This window comes from Tamandua tetradactyla, chromosome 25 (genome assembly GCF_023851605.1).
Source record: "Tamandua tetradactyla isolate mTamTet1 chromosome 25, mTamTet1.pri, whole genome shotgun sequence".
NCBI classification, from domain to species: Eukaryota; Metazoa; Chordata; class Mammalia; order Pilosa; family Myrmecophagidae; genus Tamandua; species Tamandua tetradactyla.
Genome location: NC_135351.1, coordinates 18,523,039 through 18,542,859, shown reverse-complemented (window position 1 = coordinate 18,542,859; position 19,821 = coordinate 18,523,039). Strand labels below are relative to the sequence as shown.

Genomic DNA, 19,821 nt, shown 5'->3' with positions numbered 1-19,821 from the left:
CTTCTCTGTGATTATTAATTTTTTGATTGCTTAGTTATCATTTACTGAAGTGGTATATTAAACTGTGCCCCGCCCTCTTGATTATAAATTTGTTACATTTTCTTTGCTTTTCTGCCATTTTTTACTCCAAAAACATAGACACAAAATATATAGTCACACAGAAGTATAGAATTATCTTCCTGGTGAACTGAACTTTTAAAAATCTCCTTAAGATCTATTTTGTTTGATACTAATATTGCTCCATCAGCTTTCTTCTTAAAGCTAATAACTGTTTGCCCATTATGTTTTTTCATTTGTATAAATGTTTGTCTTCATGTTTTAGAAGTATCTCCAATCAGCAAAATATAGCTGGATTTTATTATTTCAATTCAGCCTTATAATCTCCATCTCTTAACTGGCAAGATTGATAGGTTTGCCTGTATTGTGATTACTGATGTCCTTGACTTCATGACGATCCTCCTTGGTGCTTTCTATTTTCCTGAAAGCTTTTCCTGGGCTGTTTAATCCAATTCTTTCCTGTTATGAATGTTATACTCCTGCTCCTTTTTAAGAAGATGGCACAGACAGAAAAAGAAACCCCATCACTTTTAAGATGGTAGTCAAAGCAAAGGCCAAAAGCCAGGCAAGTCATTATATAAACTGCAAAAACTTCTTACACCAACTGTCGACAGTACTGCAGGGGCTTCAGTGGAGTTCCATTCCGACTCTAACTCCCAGACCCTGCAGGTTCAGAGTAGCCCCCCGCAAGGTGGGCTTTCAGAGGCCACCCACAGTTACACCACAGCAACCAGCTGGCTGCCTATTCAGGAGGTCCCACCTACCACACACTTAGGTTTGCTAATTTGCAAGAACTCCTCCCCAAATTGACTGAAGGCACTATACTTATAATCATAGTTCTATGATACTGAAAAAGGATACAAATCAGAAGCAACCAGAAGAGACACATGAATCAAGGTCTCAAAGCCCAGCTTGCATGTCCTCTCTCTGTGGAGTCAGGACTCATCACCCTTCCACCACACTGATGGGTATCACCAGTCAGAGACACTTTCTGGTGCTTCACTGTCCTGGAGTTTTTACAGAGGTTTTCTGTGACTGATGGAAATACAGCTCAAGTGGGTGAACTAGACCCTTCTATAGGTCTAGAGTTCAGGCCGACGTGACAACCCAACCCTGAGTCATCATCATGTAAACTCTTCACGTGCTCTGTGGTGAACCATAAATAGCAGAGACATGGGATATTTCCAAGATTTAGAGAATGTGTCCCAAGAACAGGGGCCAAGCATAGGCCATGTTCTTTCTTATGTTAGATACTTGAAAGATGTTTACGTTAGATGCTTGAAAGACCTCCAGGGTTGCCAAAAGAAGGACAGGTTTGCCCTTCCTGCTATCCCAGACAGTAGAGCTGTTAAGAACGCAAGCACTCCAGGAGGATCAAGGACCAGCAGTGTCCTGGGGTTCCTTGTGCATGTCAGGGTCAAACAGGCTGTGGCTTCCCTGAGGCCAAGGTCACCAGCCTGGTCCAGCCTTGATGGCCAGAGCAGGCAGATTCAGCCCCTGACGATGCTGCTTTGGATGCTATGACCAAAAGGTGGATCAACTGAAAGTGCAGCCAACTACTCCCACCTAAGAATGAAAGTTATGTATACTCTGGACCTCTTCATACTGCTTATCAATGACTTTGCATATCAAAAATTAAAGACTTTCACCTTCCTCCCAACTAAAACAGGGATCATATACTGATTCATCTCTTTGCACACTCTCCTGTCTTACATGACTTTGTAATTCAGTATTTTAATTATGCCCTAATAGCCCCCAACTTAGATACAAATTTGTATTTATTTATAAACTTAAGACCGCACATAACATGCTTTCTTGCATCTTCCTTCTTTAGACACACATTTACTGAGAGTAGGTTCATGGTGAAGTGTTTTTTGATTATCTGACAATGATATTGAATACTACTTTTACTGGGTATAAATTTTTTAGAGAAGTGTTACCTGGTCTCTGACCACATTCTACTCTTGCCTGTCTTTAGCACTATAGAGAAAGTGTCTGTTGGTATTATTTCCTTAAACCTGTACTTTCTTTCTGGCTGCCATCTAGAAAACCTTGTCTTGAATGTTCTTTAATTATCACAGAAACTGATATAGGTTGGATTTGAGGATTTCTTTTGTCTTCTCACAGCAGCTGATAAAAGTGGTATTTGCTTTGTGTACCTTGCTTGGAATATATTTCATTTCCTAAATCTGGGGTCTCAGATACGCAGTTCTGGAAAATTATCAGCCTCTTTGAATATGCTGCTACCCCATCCTCCTCATTTGTAGCTGTGAATGTATGTTCAACTTTGGCAAATTTTTTTTTCTTTTTATGCTGTATTATGGGGAATATTTTCAATTTGGTATGTTTAATCTTCAATTTAACTTATTCCTTGAGCTTTTAATTTTTAGTGGTAATTCTTCCTATCTAGAAATGACATGGCTATTTTTCAGATGCCTGCTTTTTCTTATTTTTAACAGCTTGCTCATTTTTAAAATTCCATCTTTTATTTCTTTTAAAATGACTTTAAATTGTTTAAATTTCTTGGAGAAGGATGCTAATGATATCAAGTTTGCATTTGGAGACAGTTATGGTGATTTATTTCCATGTTGCTGGATTGGATGTTGTTGTACTGTGCATTCGAATTCATAGGAGGTCTAAGACTAAGGTGTATACATCCAGAAACATTCGCGTTTGCTTCTGCCAGGTACCATCAAGCCTGGCATGTTAATTTCTTGGCCTGTAGTTTTTCAGTCTGTAGAAGTCTGTAGAATATGAACTCCGGACCCACCAGGCATCCCTTACTCTGTGTCCAGGCTTAGACAGCCTAATAGTAATCTCCTTTTGCTGGTGGCCTGGGTCGTTTTTGTTTTCTTTCTTTTTTTTTACTTTTAAAAAGAGAATGTATTAAGTTAAATGTTTACAGTTAGGGCAGGCAATGGTATGGCTCAGTGACAGAGTTCTTGACTGTCATGCCTGAGACCCAGGTTCATTTCTCAGGGCCTGCCCATGCCAAAAAAAAAAAAAAATTTACAGTTCTAAGTCCATAAAAATGTCCAAATTAAGACATCCAGAGAAAGATACCTTGACTCAAGAAAGGCCAATGTGTGTCACATGGGAAGGCACACAACTGGCGTCTGCTAGTCCTTGTTCCCAGTTCCATTGCTTCCAGCTTCTGATGCCAGTAGTTTCTTCTCTAAGCATCTATCAGCCTTCCCTTCACTCCCCCAGGGCAAAACCCTGGGTTCTGGCTTGTTTAGCATCTCATGGGAAGGCACATGGTGACATCTGTTGGGCTCTGCATCTCCAAATATCTGTGTCTAGACATTTTCTCTCTCCAGTCAGTACTTGAAGCATCTTCAAACATCTGCATCTGTCAGCTCTAAAGCAACCGGTGTGTCCTGGGGCTTCTTCATTTCTAAACACCTGTGTCTGTGTCGATTCTGAAGAAACTGTGTTTTCTCCAAAATGTCTCTCCTTTTTAAAGGACTCCAGTAAATTAATCAAGACCAGAACCACCTTGAATGGGTGGGGTCACAGCTCCATCTCATCAAAAGGCAACACCCACAGTTGAGTGGGTTAGTCTCCATGGAAACAATCTAATCAAAGGTTTCCCCCTGCAATACTGAATCAGGATTAAAGGAACTATGTCAATTTTGTACCTCCTTATCTGATTATATTTATTTCCTACTGATTTTGATTTCTTAAAGAAGTATCTGAGTTTTGGAGACAGAACAAAGCATGCTTTATTAAAAGTTGTTTGCATAGTATGTTTCTCCATATCCAGATTATATTATATTTAAGACAGATTATATTTGCTAGTAAGATGAAGAGGGCACATTGACTTGACAAATTGATTCAGGTCCTATGGGACCTGAAATATTGTTCATCTCATGTATTTTATTTTCCTTGGCTGCTTAAGCAAATATCATGCAATGAGCTGGCTTAAACAAAGGAAATTTATTAGCTCACAGTTTTGAGGCTAAGAGAAAGTCCAAATCAAAGAGTCATCAAGGTGATGTTTTCTTCCTGAAGACTGGCACTCTGGGGCTGGCTGCCAGCAGTCCTTGATCCTTAGCTCCTCTGTCACATGGCAGTGTACATGTTCTTTTCTAGATCGTTAAATTTCAGCTTCGTTTCTCACAGCTTTCACTCTCCTTCTGTCTGAATTTCATTCTGCTTTTAAGAGACTCCTTATTATAACAGGATTAAGATGCATCCTCTTTGAAAGGGGCTACACAATAACTGAAGTAACTCATCAAAAGTTCTTAATTACAGTGGTTCTTAGCCATAAGAATGGATTAAGTTTAAGAACACGTTTTTCTGGGACACATACAGCTCCAAACCACTACATCACATGTGATGACTTTTACTACAAGGAAACAGCACCTTCATGGCAATCTTGTTTCTGATTCTGGTTTTGTTTGTTTGGTTGCTTTGTTTAACCTCCCTAGTTTGTACTCCCATTACAGGGATCTTCTTGATTCCAACTCCACATCTTACAAATGCCCAAACCTCGTCTCCAAGCATAAATTACTGGAATCGAGAAATGTCACAGGGGGAGCCAAAACTTCAGCTTTGGTTTACCTCTTCCAGGCAGTCCCTAGAGTGATAGGATTGTGGCTGCCTGTTAACATTTAGGGGCAATGGTAGGCAGAAAGCAGAGCTGTACCTGGCAGGGTGGTTGCTAACTTTGTGATGCTGTGAAGAACAGTAATGTTGATCTCTTCCAGAGTGCTCCCGCTTCAAACTGGGCCATTCCCCAATGCAAAAATGGTTTGTCTTCAGCACCTGCAAGCAAATGGGTGGGGTGGACAGAATAACTGGTCTGTGGAACGTGGAAAGTAATGGAAACCAAGGCGGATCTGGACAGATTTTACTCCAAGAAGGCCCAAGCAAGGATGCATCATTTAATACTTTAAAAAGTAAACTTCAGAGTAGCAAGAGCTATTATATACCTCGAAAGGTGTAATGTAGTTGCATGCACATGAAGTTTAACTTTTAAAATATTACTAAAATGTAATTTCTTCTTGTGTGGCGCTCTCCCCAGAGCCCATAGGCAGCCTGTCATCCATGGAGGTGAATGTCGACATGCTGGAGCAGATGGATCTGGGGGACCTCTCTGACCAGGAGGCCCTGGATGTCTTTTTGAACTCGGGTGGAGAAGAGAACACCCTGCTATCCCCTGGTCTGGGTAAGGACAGACTGACCTGAGGCACTTAATCACAGACTCCATCATTTTCTTACAAAAAAAGTAATGTGAACAGACTCAATGTACCACAGGCCATTTTTTGTTCACTCGCCCCTATTTCCAGTTTGTAGTGACACAAACGAAACATTATGGTTTCAGTCATAAATTTTTCTTAAAGATTGTAAATGCTCTACTGGAATACTTTTAGAAAAGAGGCAGCTTCTTAATTTGTGTTTTACCTCCACTTCTACCTTAGATTTTAATTTGAAGATGGTTTTTGTAACCAAGGACTGGGAAGGTGGGACCTCTCCTGCATGGCTCACACACCTGACATAATAAGCACGTTTGTCTTTAAACTCGTCCCCCTTCATCCAGCAGATCTTGATTTTAATGACTGCTCTGAAGAAGGCCATGGTGTTCACCAGTTGGAGTCTACTTAATTAGTTTTAGACCAATCCTTCAGGGTCATCTTTTATATACACTGTTACAAAGAAAGCTTTATAAACTTACTCCCCACCCAGGAACCAGAGAACTAGGCTGCTCTGGAAAGTGATTTACAAGAGCTTTCCGCTACCTTACCACCCAGGTTCTGACTTCCTACACATAGCACTAAGGGAGGTCAAGAAAAGGAAGATGGTGGCTGTTTGCCCCCACTCTCACATCTTCTCTAACCCTTTTCAAAGGGAACGGCAAAGCCCAGTCCTTCCAACAGCACGTAGGCCACCTGTAGGTTTCACCATTACCAGGGCTTCCACTCCCCTCTAAACTCAAGAGATCTCTTAGGTTTCTTGTCAACTAATCCTTTAACTTCTCAATCAAGGCTGGCCTCTCCCAGCCAATCTGTCAGAAAGGTACTTCTGCCCCTCTGTCCTGAGAAGGCCTGAGCACTGGAAGCAGGAGTTAATGCCGCCCCCCTTGCTGTGTATCCAGAACAGTTTTAGGAACACCTCCCAAGGGTGGACAGTGACTTAGCTGCTTATTGTTTTGGTTGCTCTATGAGTTTAGTTCCTAAGAAATTGAACTCTTAAAAGTTTAGTAATTCTGCTTTCTTTTGCTGGTACCTAGGTTCTGAAGAACTCAAGCTCTCTCAGGGCTGGCTCAGAGGGGCAGAAGGCTCAGTGTCCATAGCTCAGAGCCTGCTGGCTGCCTCCAGTGACACCCAGTTCAGTATCCTTGAACCATGATGAGCAGCTCGGCTCGCCCTAGATCTCCATAGGGGTCTTATGCACTAATATTGTGTGCCAGTTTCAGAGATTATGTTCACTGGCGATTCTAAGAAATAGTAATTTTCTGGCCACTTTTTTCATATTTTGCAGGGCCTGAGCCTGAATCCAGTACCTGCCAGAATGAAATTACACTTCAGGTTCCAAATCCCTCAGAATTACGAACCAAGCCACCCTCATTATCACCTACCTGCACCAAGTCACCCACTGTGGACACCAGTGATGGAGGGCAGTCCCCCATTGTGCAGTCTGATGAGGAGGACGTGCAGGTAGACACTGCCCTCGCCACGTTAACCACTGACCAAAAGGTCACTTCTGATGTTAGTGATGACAGTGACTCTTAAATGCTTTTTCTCTGACCACGTATCACTTAAGCTATGTGCAGAATTCCACCTATAAAGGCAGCTTGTTTTATGGCGGTTCTTGATTTTTTACAAAATTGCCAATGTTTGAGAAACTGACTTGGCATGAAGCTAATAAAGTATGAGGACATTAAGCATCAAACAGAGTACTTAGCTAGTTTGTTATACTGAAGAAAGGCTTCCAGAGGTGTATGGCCCTAAAGCCAGTATAACTGCTGCAGCACAGGGCCGGGTGGGCCAGTGGAGGCCGCCACCCTGTGCCGCTCTCAGTAACAGAGCCATGGCCTACCCCTTACAGTCAGAAGTTTCTTTTCCTCTACAATCTGGTTGCAGGCAACTCAGCTCTAACAAGGCTTGGGTTATCATCTGATTGTTACAAAATTAACAGTCCAACAACCAACAGTCCAAACCCCAAATACTAGAAAACACATCGGGGTCCAGAGGAGCAAAAATAAGCATAAGCCCAATGCAAAATCCCATTCTCTCTCCTGAAAAACAGCAGATCACACAGAGACTGTCTCCTCGGCACGGCCCACAGCCCACACCTTGTGCGGGGGAGCTGCTGACTGACAGCCTCTATTTGGAGGAGGAAGGCACAACCCTGGTGCCCAGGGAGGGAATAACCAGCAGATGGGCCAGCCTGTTACCTGCTGCACCCCCACCCCCAAGGAGCCTCACAGCACCTCCAAGTGGTGGAACTCTAAGCGAACTAGAGGAGTATGTGTTCTGTTTGCTCCACTCCCCAGGGGGAGTCTCATGCAGCCCTCTGCCCATTTTCAGAAAGAAAGAACTTATGTCATTGACTCATCTTCCACAAGACAGACAAATGTCCAAAAATTTTGTTTTTATTATTAAACCTTGTAGTACAAACCTGAAAAGTAAACAAAAAACTGGCAATAAACAACATGAAGCCCTCCCTCACAAGGGCAGGTGCAGAGCAGCGCTAATAAATTAAATGTCCAATTGTAAGCCAGAGGCAGAAGTTCACTGTCAAAGAGGGGAAAGTACACAGCAAGGCCATAAAAACCGGACAACCACATTGGAAAACACTTAACTCTGTCATTGTTAAATACTCCAAAACAGTTCAGTCTTCTGCAACAACAACGAACAAACTGCATCATAGGACCTTCCCAACAGTCACCACTGCGAGCTCAGTGCAACAGGGGCAGCTACGTAACTGATGACTCAATTATGAAACAAAGGACAGTTTGTGAAAACATTTTCCCTTTTTTATTCCACACATACTGTACATACAACCGGAGAAGGGCAACAGCTACTCCATTATTATTATTTTCTGTTGTTGTTCAGTGATGTAAGCAGCACTTATAAATGTTACAAGAAAAACCCTGTAAGCATCCAATCCAACCGATGAAGAAACTGAAATGTAAGGCTTTTCTTCATCTTGTCTTTTCACCCCCCTCCCCACCCCCCACCAAGAAAAAGGCTCAAGTATTTAAAACAATTTACAGGCGTATGTACAAAAGGGATGGGATTTTTTTTTTTCTCTTTCTCCTTTTTGTTACAACATGAAGAGAAAAAATAGACAAGATGAGCGCAAACGCATTTTCACATTCAAAAAGAACTTGCAGACCTCCCAGTGGCTCTAAGTGTGACCATAAACAAAACAAATTTTAAAAGAAAGATTAATGCTGACTTGTGAAGGTGTAAAACAACAGCAGTGAGATGAAGATGGAATGTTAGAAAGATTGCACATCTATGACAAAGAAGCACTTACGGCTTCGATCACTTTTTTCCTTTTTTTTTTTTTTTTTTTTTTTCCCTTAAGGATGCTATTGAAGGGTTTTTTGATAAAGTAGCCAACAGCACCAAAAAATAACAGGATGGATTTCCTAATGAAATCAGGCACAGTTTTCCCTCACATGACCCTCCACGGCAGGCAGTCTTTTTTCTCCTTCCCTCTCATCCTTTTTTTCCTTAAACAGATGCATAGTGATGTGCTGGTAAGAGAACCGAGTCACTCGAATCTCCGCTTTCTTGCCTACGGGTTGGGAGCCGCCTCCCGCCTTCAGCTGCCGTGAGCACCCAAAGCAACAAAATGGGGGCTCTCCGGTTTCAAACCACAAACTCATCTTGCACATGACAGAAGAAAAGACAGCCAAAGTAAAGCCATTTCTTTTCAAGTTTGTGTGTGTGTGTGTGTGTGTGTGTGTGTGTCCTATCCCTTTTCCTGTCTAGAAAATCTGCTCACATGACTGATGGTTTTATAATTTGTTCTCCAAACTTCACCCTCTTCAAAAATGGGTTAAAAAGCCTTTTTTCCCCCAACAGTTACAAAAAAAAAAAAAAATCAAAAAGGCTTTTGTCAGCCATTGGGGCAATACAAATTAATACAGCCCCTCAAGGGTTTAAAACAGTGAATATACGGCAGTTTCAAAAATCGGACTGCTGTATCTAGGTATTCTAAGTACAAAAAAAAGTTCAACAGTTTAATGCTAAAACAAAATTAGTTCTCTAAAACCAGAAGAAAATCTTCTTTAGAGCTAGTGCAAAGACAGCTTGTATCCTACAGCAAGTACTCCAAACTAGAATATAATAATTACAAAAAAATATATATAAATTGACAATGAGTGTTGGCATCTTCATGACGAGCTCGAAGCACTTCTGGATGAACTGGAGGATGGAAGCCGGGATGGCGGCACGTCCACCGTCGCTCTCTTCCGGGGCCCTCTTTTTGGTGTAGGTTTACTGAGACAGTTCTCAATGCTGCCATTTTTACCAGATACTTTGCCACAGATCTGATTAACCAGACTGATGATTTGTTCCTGTTGAGGGTTGAAAGGAAGACAAGGAGTTAGCAGGCCAGGGAGCCAGGTGCAAAGCAGAGCCATCGGCAGTGGGGGCAGCATGCCCCTGGGGAGCTGTCACAATTGGGATTTCTCAATTTTCCCCACCAGAGTGTATGTTTCAGGAGAGCTGACATGGGCTTGAAAAATATCCCCCCAAGTGATTGTGAGATGCAGCAAGGCTTGAAAATTAGAACATTTCATGAGAACCTAAATGGGTCTCTAAAATGCCTTCTTTATTATGGAGAAAATGACCCTTTCTCCCACTAAAGCCAGCAGGGAGCAGGGTGAGGAACACAAGCCACCTGTGCCACTGGCCATGTCCCTTCTTAAAGCTGCTCGCCTAGTGCAGGGCAGGGCTGAGAAGGGGGCTCAGCCAAAGGTGGATGTGATGAGGGTGGGCCAGGTCCTCCAACAGTGCCATGTGGGTGGTCTCAGAAATACCTCCACCTGCTCGATTTACTTTGCCTAAACTGACACTGGAACCCACTTAACCTTCAAATAGATGCAAACATTGTGTAATTTATAAACATTTCTATTGTGCCCAACTTTACTGCAGAGGCCATGGTACAGCAAACATAACAATCATCCTTGTAATTCACTCACAAGATCCACTTATCTGTCAGTATCAAAAATATACTTAGAACTTTCACAACTTATCCCATAATCATCCAATTTTAAAAGACATGGAAAAGAATTTTAAAATAGCCACAACTCAGCGTCCACTGCACAAGCATCTGCTCTGTATCAGGAATGGGTGGGACGCACGCAGAGGCCAGAGGGGAGGCCGCCATTTGTGGAGTCAGAGGCCTGAGACTCAGGGCTGTCACACGAGCTTCCTCTCTGGCAGGAAAGCCTGCTTGCTCTGAAGCAGGAGGAGGAAAACAACAGGAAGCTCTCCTCACTCGCTCAGGCATGGGACTTGAGAGTGCCGTCCATGGGGAGTGGTGGGGAGCTGGGTATTAGAAAAACTACAGCCACATCCACAGCATAAAGACAAGCCAAGTAAGGAACAAGCATTGTGGCCAGAGGCAGGCCACTATGGCTCACTGGCTGGGTGGGCAGCACCCCACTGTGGCGGCCCTCACACCCAGTGCCGCCCCATGGCCAGGTTAAGGGAAAGGGGGTGGGTGGTGTGAGGGTCTGTCCTGGTGGCCAAGCAGCTGGTGGGCCCTGGGGCACTTGAAGCCCTCCCTGGAGAGCTGCCCAAGCTCAGTGGCTTCCACGGAGCACAGCAGTTCTCAGGCCAAGCTGTGGGGTAGAGCCGAGTGCATGGGTGCTATGCTTCCATGATGGGTGGCCCCTCTGCCCTCACCCAGAGGGCCCAGGACAGGCAAGCTGTCTGCTGGGCTCGCAGAGCCTTCGTGTAAGAGCTCCTGGGAATCTCACGGCCAGTCTGAAATCCAACCAACAGCCAGATACACCCACATTTTAAAAACACACAGTTCAACTTCACAGGGAACTGATGGATGAAGTTTCATTTACTAAACGAAATCATGCCATCAGCCAAAGAAGAGGCTTCAAATAAATACCTTTTTCTCTTCCTTACTCATCAAAACTTTTGCCCTGACAGACAACACGTCATTCTTTTTGCAGGATTTTGGTCACATCAAAACACCTGGTTAAAATGGACTGGTGGTGGTAACTGTAACCCGTATTTTGTAGAGCTTCCAAATAATCTCAAGGCTCCCAGGGCCTGAGGCTGCACTCTGCAAGCTGCCCAAGCAGTGTTCTTACTCACACACTAAGGGTTTATTTTTAACCGACATTTGTGAAGGAGAGAAGGCAAAGTGGTTATTGCCTAAACTGAACATGCTCTTTAAAAAAAGACCAAAGATGAAAATGGCTCTATTTCCAGCTTTCCCCTCTTATAAGTTAGCCAAAGGCTTCTCAGGTCTGACCTCCCAGCTGCCCCAACAGCCTGTGCCACCAGATACAGCATCCCCTCCCATGGTGGGCCCAGGGCCTCCCTGCCCATCCAACACCAACATGCGTAGGCATTTGCGGGACATGGGGGTGGAGGGCAGCAGGACAGGGTCTCCGCGGCCTGGGGGCTTAGCCTTCAGGGCAGACTCCACATTGCACTACTCTAGGGGGCCACACAGCGGCAGACATGTATGGTGATTCTGACCCTTTACCACAAGACGACAGTTGGGGTATTGAGGGAGGGCCCCCTGACCCAACTTATACCAGGCTGCAATGGAGGCCCTGAGCTGGCAGAGCCTCATGTTTCAGGACACAGGCTGTATCTAAAAACAATGGCGCTCAACACATTGATGGTAAATAGTAAACAGGTGAGACCCGGCCCCATGTGCCAACTGCTTCTGAAAGCTCAAATGGGGAGAAGGCAGCTTTCCCTGCTTCCTGCCAGGTTCCCTGTCTGTGGTGGCCCACTGTTCGCATCCAGCAGGGCAGAGGGGGACTGTGAGGAGGGCAGAGACAAGTGGCAGGCAGAAGAAGGGCTCCAGAAGTCTGTCTCTCTTACTTGGAGGTGCTGAGTAAAGAGTGACATGTGCATGAAGAACAGAAAGGAAAGATTGGAAGGCAAGACCAAGACAAGGACTAAATGGTAGAGGCTGGGAAAAGGGTGGAAGCACAGCACCAAGAAAAAAAGGCTCCATGTTTTCACTGAGGGGTCCCCCCTTCAGTGAAGAAGGCACAGAGCCCCCCAGGTGGAAGGAACTTACACACGAGTTGGGGAATTGAGGGAGCTTCCAAGCTGCCCCCTTGGCGCTGGCCTCTGGAATTAAAGCACAAGCTCTGCCCAAGATGAGAGGCGCTGAGCTGTTGTGTGTGGTCTTACTGAGGGCCGAAAAAGGGCCACGAGAAGAGATGGAAGGCGCCTGCTCCACACGAGCCTGGCATGGCCACATGAGACAGGAGGAAGGGGATTCACTATCTCAGCCAGGAGGGAACTTGGACCTGAGGGTCAATCTAAAGCATTCTCCCCAGGAGCTGTACCCCACACACTGTACCGTGATCTAAGTTCAGAGCACACGTCCTCAAGCCCTGCTGCTGCCTGTGCCGCACGAAGTGATACCAGCACAGGAAGAACATACCTGGCTGCTGGCTGGGGAAAGGGACACACTTGTTTCTCTAACAGAGGGCCCAAGGGGCTGCAGACAGAAAGCACCAAGCTGTGCTGCATGGTTCCTCTGGCAAGGCCCTCAGGGACCCGAGTCTGGGGCTGCTCTGGGAGAAATGCAAAGACTGAGACAAGGGTCCTGAGCCTCCAACTGCCTGGCACAGCATTCCTGGGTGCCGTCCACGGCCCAGCAGGCAGGATGGAAGGGTAGAGAAGGCAGCAAGGAGCCTGCTGGGGGCATGTGGTGAGGTGCTGGGACTAAGGCCTCGGCCACTTCCTCCTAGCAAGGACCTGACTCAACTCATAGTACATCGTTCAACCTAAGATTGGCTTCTAGGACTCAGCGCAGCACCACTCACCTCGGCAATTAGGATCATTTGTGAAAAGGGCTAACAGCAATTTTTTTAAAAACTAAATGCTCCACCAAAGCTGCCAGGCTGGGAAGGCCTTAGACAGAGCTCCCCAGCCCATGGCTATCCCTGAGGCCAACAGGTCAGACTTCGTGGAGGAGCAGAGACTAGAGTTTTGGCAGAGACTCCACATCTCCAGCTCCTGCAGCTTTAACTTTTTCCTACAGAATATCCTGCTCCAATGCTCCAATGCTCTCGGGAGTCTTTGCTGCCAAGGAACAAGCAGCTGAAAACCAGTGTGAGAATGCCTTGCCCACCTGCTTTTCCTTCCCAGGGAGAAGACCCCCACCTGCCAGGCCCAGCTAATGTCAGGGCCATAAGAGGGACAGATGGTTTCCACTCACTAAGGCAGAGGAGGAGAATGGCTACAAGGCTACGAAGTTCAACAGCTGAACATGAAGAAGAAACATGGAACAAAACAGTTCTTAAAAGTAAAATAACGGGCGGGCCGCGGTGGCTCAGCGGGCAGAGTGCTTGCCTGCTATGCCGGAGGACCTCGGTTCGATTCCCGGCCCCAACCCATGTAACAAAAAACGGAGAAACAGAATACAATAAAACAAGAAAATGTTTAAAGATGTTTCCCTTTCTTCCTTCCTTCCTTCCTTCTATCCTTCCTTCCTTCTCTAAAAAAAAAAAAAAAAAAAAAAAAAAAGTAAAATAACCACACCACTACAGTTCCAGGTTATTCCAGGACAGTCTGAGGCCCAGCACACGCAAACACAAGGTGATCCTACTCAGTCCTTCGGTCTTGGAGTCAAGAGCTGCTTTGCCATCAGTCAGATTCTGTCCTGCCAGAAAGGGCCTGGAACTAGACCAGCTACCCTAGTCTCGGCCTCGCAGAGTCCACCCAGGCGGGACACGTTGGCAGAGCCCCCGACAGCCAGTCAGTGCTCCCCAAAGGGCATGCACACCGCACCTCCCCCTCAGGACCACCAGGCCCAAAGGCCTGAGTCCAGCAGGGGCAAAGTAAGGGCCCCGTGTATCCCCTCGGCCCGAGGGCACGTGGTCTAGACTGACCTCATCGTAGCGGTACATCAGTTTCAGCCCTCGGCAGGACTTCTGCTTCTCCACGTGGCGCAGAGCACACTCCAGGCAGAACACGACATTTTCATTCTCCTGGACAACCTGCAAGGAAGAGAAGGAACACTGTCATCTCAGGGACATCCTAGGAACAGATGAGACCCAAGGAAAGGAGGGCAGGCTCAGGAGGAGAGGAGACCGGGGGAGACTCCCTGAAACAAAGGCAGGAAGGTTGACCCCAGGCAACTTCTGCCCAAGCTCATGGCCTCCACAGTGCAAAACAGACATACTGGAAATTGGTTTTAAAAATGAAGTAACTACAAACAGGGTCTTCAACTAGGAAAGTAACAGAAAACTGAACCCAGGCGACCCTCAGGCCCTCCAGATTTCTGACGCAATTTCCTGGGAGAGGTTCTAGCCATGACCAGGCAGGGGGAAAATGTGATACCAAAGTGGTCTAGTTCAGAACCTCTTAAATTCTGAGGCATTTTGAGACACTTTCTTAAAAAACAAGCCTTAAGGAGGACACACCCAGCACTGAGGGCCAACGCCAGTCAACCCATCTCGCTATCTACATGTCCCCTGCTCACCCCATCCAAACTCACCCCAAAATCGACAGATTCTCCTCAACCTCACAGGCCCCTGCCCAACCCCACAAGCACACGGAGGGGGCACAAGCAGGGAAAAAGACACAATCTCCCCAAGACTCTCAGCAGGGGGTAACTAACTGGCCTGACAGGCCAGGAGAAAGGAGAGCAGGTGCCTGGTGTGCATGGGATTCCTCTCCCTCACCCCAAATTTATATAATTTTAAAACAACAACAACTGAGTAAAAGTTTTGACTGAACACACATGATGCAAAACATTACAGGCCTTTTTCAGAAAGGAGTTAGAGGAAAGCAGAGCTGCATTTCTTGTCTTCATGTTTCCAAGCAAACAACAAAACAAGCTAGAAGAGCACAGTAATAACACTGCCTAACAACGACACAGTGCCTTCTAAGGCACAGGGACAAGACATTAAACACATACGGGACAAGACATTAAACACATACAAACGAATAAGGAGTAATCCAAGTACTGGAAGTGACCAAACTAAATAAAACTCCAACTTCCATCAATCAAGATCTATTCTTTCTTAGATGACATTTGGCACAGATTAGAAACTTGAGGTCGGAAGTGCCTGCTCTGATGGTACAACTCTAAACGGCAGCTTGGAAATGACCCCACCCTCAGCCATCTTCAGGAACCACTGGAATGGTGTCAGTTCATCACAGCAAGGGTCATGTTCAAGAGAAATGGGAAATAAACAGAGTGCTCAGCAGTGGGAAAGGACACTTAATTCAGCAGGCTTAATGGGCGATGTTTACTATACATTGTTAAGATCTGGGGACAGTTTTATTTTCAATCTGTGTATAGTACAGCACAGTTTTTAGTAACTTTTTAGAAAATACCCAGTAGGAGAGAAACAAATAGAAGATACAAAATGGGAAGTGTTGATTTTTCTTCCTTTTTATATTTTTCTACAAAGGGCAAGGGACTCAACTAGAAGGGCTGCGTCGGCCGCTTCTCTGCAGGGCAGGGGCTGGGAGGCTGCCATGCTGTCAAGCCCGAGTGTGGCCAGGAAGCCAGGTGGGCCCTGCAGCAGGGTATCGAGCCTGGGCAGCCCTCACCCACAGATACTCTGTGCCTCAGTCCCCCTAGCTGGAAGACTGGTATCTTATGGCGAGCCTGGGGTGAGGCAGACAGGCAGGGTGGTATGTTAGATTCAGTTGTCAACTTGGCCAGGTGAGCATAGCTAGTCTTGTTGCTGCGGACATAAGCCAATGGTACGTGAACCTCATCTGTTGCTAATTACATCCGCAGTCGGCTAGGAGGCGTGTCTGTTGCAATGAGTGACATCTGACTTAATTGGCTGGTGCTTAAATGGGAGAACGCAATGCAGCACAGCCTAAGCAGCTCAGCATTCCTCATCTCAGCACTTGCAGCTCAGCCCAGGCCTTTGGGGATACAGAAAGAATTCACCCCGGGGAAAGTTGTTGGAACCCAGGGGCCTGGAGAGAAGACCAGCAGAGACATACTGTGCTTTCCACATAAGAAAGAGCCTTGGTGGAAAGTTAGCTGCCTTTCCTCTGAAGAACTAACAAAATAAATCCCCTTTTATTAAAAGCCAATCCGTCTCTGGTGTGTTGCATTCCGGCAGCTAGCAAACTAGAACAGGTGGCATCTGACATGGGGCAGCATTTCCTATCCACAGGCCTCTGTCTTGTGCAGGGACAAAGGAGGAGTGGCTAGGCACAGCAGAGGCAGGCCCCAAGTGCAAGGCTGAGGAGTGGCACGGTGGCGGGAGGATGAGGACTGGGCAGAGCTAAGCTGAGGTCCACCCTGCCCAATTCCCCACTCAGCAACTGCTTCTGCAACCGCCCCTTGCCTGATACCAGAGGGAGTTGCCATCTACACAGTTGAGTAACATGCTCATTAGATACAACAAAGCCCAGCAACAGCATTTCAAGATCTAGTAACCGCTGGGCTGGGCAAGCAGACACGAGGAGATGGCTGGGAAATGAGAAGCCCCTCAATGGCACAGTGGGAGCAAAGCACTAGATGGAAGAGATGACAACCTTGGCAGGTGGAGAGGTGGGGAGAAGATCCAGCCCAGAAGGAGGAGGAAGGAGGAGGAAGAGGAGCAGCAGCACAACTCGCCCAGCTCAGTGGATATGTCTGAAAACCCCTGGCCGCTATGATCAGGGAGGGGAAGGTGGAAATGCAAGAATGCTGCTTAGGAGAAAAGAATCATTCTAATTAAAGATAGATTTCAGAGTCTTCAGGGCAAATGGGATTCGTTATGTAGCTGGATGGAAACTAAAAACTGAGCAAAGGACAATAATGCGGGAGATGCCCACGTTCAACAGGGGAAGGGAGAGGGGCATGTGTCCTGCCTGCAGAAAGCAGTGCATGGAGAGAACATGGCAAAAAACACAGTGAGGATCACCTTTTCCAGATGTGGCAATGTGATGCAGAAGAGGGGAGAGGCTGGGCAGGAACACGGGGGGCTGGGGGTGGGTGGGGGTGGTGCATGGAGAGGGAACCCCCCACTCCGGCTCACACTTGAGGTCTCCACTTCAGTCCCCGCTTACAAAGACTGTGTGACTTGGGTGCCTAGGATGAGGAACCCAAATCTGCAGGATGAAGAGGCAGGCCTGAGGGTGAGTGCTAGGTTCTCACAGGGGACCTAATCACGCATCTCCTGATGCTGAAAACCATCCTTCTGCTGTGCCGACAGGCCTCCCAGAGGGGCTGGGCCTCCGGCTGCCTGACCTCTGGGGTTTGCTTGGGTACTGAGAGCCCGAGAGGGGCTGTTGAGTGGGACTCTCACCATGGACAGGTAGCACAAGTGTTGGCAGATCTGACACCTCCTCTCCGACGTCTCCAACTGGAGCCATTTTCGAGGCTTTTTCTTCCCATCCGCCACCGCACTGCTGCTGTCATGACTGCCATAGCGGGCAGAGGAGTGGAGGCCAGCCTCGAACAGCTGCCTCCGCTGCCGCAGCTCTGTATCCCTGTCCAGACACAACAAAGGCCACAGGCCATCAGGCAGCTCCACACAGGGGTGGCTTCAGTGCCATTACAGCCATGAGGTCTGGCGGGGCCCTCCATGCCAACTGCCCCCCACATCTGAGTGGCCCTCTCCATCAGGGAGGGGGCAGGAGACCTATACACATGCCTTGGGAGCCCAGCTCACTTTCCCAAGGTCCCACTAGGGACACAAGTCCTTTAGTCAAAGGTTAGACAATCCACCCGACTTCCTTCCAAAGCTACTCTGGTGACCTGACTTTCCCTACGGCTAACACACAATGTAAATGTGCGAAGCTACAGAAAAGGTTTTCCTTTGGTTCCAAGCCAAGGATTAAGTTAACAAACTACTGTCGGCATCATCATCAAAGGTTCGACCAACATGAGTCGAAATCCATGTGCTGTCCGTCAGCACTACCCAGGATCCCTCCCTTGAGAAGGGAGAGAGACCACGAGGCTATATGGTAGGGAAAAGAGAAGAGGGTTATTCCGCAAGGTACACAGAACAGTCATCTTTTCTCAATCCTGCCTGCTCAGCTTCAACCTTAAGCGAGATCCCTGGATCCCTGTGGGATGAAAGCTGGTGAGGGCCTCAGAGTCCAGGCTGGCAGCATGTGCTGGGGAGTTGCCGGAGCCGGAAGCTGCAGAAACGAGGGGTGGCCCCCCACATCCTTCCCCACCGACTAGCGGGCATTGGACGTGTGGGCTGTCATCACCGTTTGGGGTAGGCTCTGGCTGGGAGCAGATCAGGGTGAGGAGCTGCCTTTGAACCAGCCCCTCAAAGGGGCGGAAGCAACCTCGGGTGTCACACACCTGACATCAGGAAACCAATGCAAGTACCAAACCCGAGAGAGAAGGGGAAATGCAAAAGCACCGACTCCACTCTCCAAGCACCTGGAAAGCGACCAAGTGGGGCCTGCAGCTCTGAGCAGGCCCAGCTATCAGGTGGAGAGTTTCTCCTGAAAGCCGGTCCAGGCTGCTCACTCCGGGCCCAGAGTGGCCCCTCCATACCCTGCCGAGCCCCCAGAGGCCAGGCCCAGCCCAGGTGACTGGCCTTGGCACAGGGGGGTCTCCGGTGCTGGGGTTACCTGAGCTCATCCAGAAGGGCAGAGATGGTACTGAGAGTAGGACCGTTTTCCTTTTTTGCTTCTGCTTGTGCAATCTGGTAGAGTAACTTCTCCATGGAGAATGGCTTAGCTATATGGCGTCGCTTCATTTCCTGAAAGGGGCAGACACATGCTTTCAGGTTGGATTTTCATTACCAAGGAGCCGTGAAGGTTTTCCTTTAGAGTGGGTCCCACATGAAGTTAAGGTTTTAAATTCAATCTGGATTTAAAACAATTGAAATCTGTACACTGATCATGTTGGCCAGTGGAAAAGGCTCTTTTTATCATTGGAAAAGTCAGAGCTGCCCTATCAGCAATAAAGCAGGTGCCATAATGCCCAACATATCAAAACATCCATCCATTTTACTACCCAGTCTTTCCAATGTGGTGTCTTATATGTTACCCCCAGGGGTCATTTAGGGATCAGTAATGGACCCCAGAAACTTTCATAACACCAACCAAACACAAATAACTTTCCTTACCTAGAAAAACTTTTGAGCTGCCTCTCAAAGGTTGTCAAGACAGAGCCTGAGATTAGACACTAAGATGTTCTAAATAGAACTGCTCACACAGGTGTGTGCATGCAGGTAAGTGCCCCCACGTAACCGGCACCGCACCCCACAGTGGGGCACATGAGAACAGCAGGCCCTGCCTTACCTTGGCTGTCTCAAAGCCCATGCTTGTCCACTGGGTGGTAGCAAAGTGCACAGTTTCAGAGACACTGTAGCCACAGCACACTTTGGACACAAAGGATCCCGGGAAGCAAACAACAAACTGGCCACTCTGCTGCACGGTCCTGTGCACCTTGATGCCCTCCTTGCACAGCACCTCCGGGGAAATCTGGGGAGAGGACAGGGGTCAGGTGAGTCCCCAGAACCGCAGCAACACTGTCTCTGTCCCAGCATGGCTTTTTAAAAGCAGATCTGCCTTGCAAGAAGGCAGCTTATGTTGCATACAGAGGATTTTGGTTTCTCCTCTAGGAATAAAATATGTAATTCCAAAAACAAGAAGAGAG

General features: G+C 47.0%; 2 protein-coding genes across 5 annotated transcripts in view; one reads left to right on the top strand and one right to left on the bottom strand.

The window, feature by feature from the left end:
• Positions 1-8,953, top strand: part of DTNBP1 (dystrobrevin binding protein 1) — a 145,626-nt gene extending 136,673 nt beyond the window's left edge. For 2 of the 3 annotated variants that reach the window (XM_077143748.1, XM_077143750.1), the window contains exons 9-10: positions 5,087-5,230; positions 6,544-6,954. In XM_077143748.1, the coding sequence (XP_076999863.1) occupies positions 5,087-5,230; positions 6,544-6,794 (395 nt within the window). In that variant the 3' untranslated portion in view covers positions 6,795-6,954. Of the gene's footprint in view, positions 1-5,086; positions 5,231-6,292; positions 6,395-6,543; positions 6,955-8,763 lie in introns of those variants that run through there. The other variant, XM_077143749.1, reaches the window with a different exon arrangement.
• Positions 8,020-19,821, bottom strand: part of JARID2 (jumonji and AT-rich interaction domain containing 2) — a 272,180-nt gene continuing 260,378 nt past the window's right edge. For both annotated transcript variants that reach the window (XM_077143746.1, XM_077143747.1), the window contains 5 exons: positions 19,464-19,646; positions 18,789-18,919; positions 17,504-17,687; positions 14,129-14,236; positions 8,020-9,595 (listed from right to left, as the gene is read on the bottom strand). In XM_077143746.1, coding sequence (XP_076999861.1) covers positions 9,413-9,595; positions 14,129-14,236; positions 17,504-17,687; positions 18,789-18,919; positions 19,464-19,646 — 789 coding nt within the window. In that variant the 3' untranslated portion in view covers positions 8,020-9,412. The remainder of the gene's footprint in view (positions 9,596-14,128; positions 14,237-17,503; positions 17,688-18,788; positions 18,920-19,463; positions 19,647-19,821) is intronic.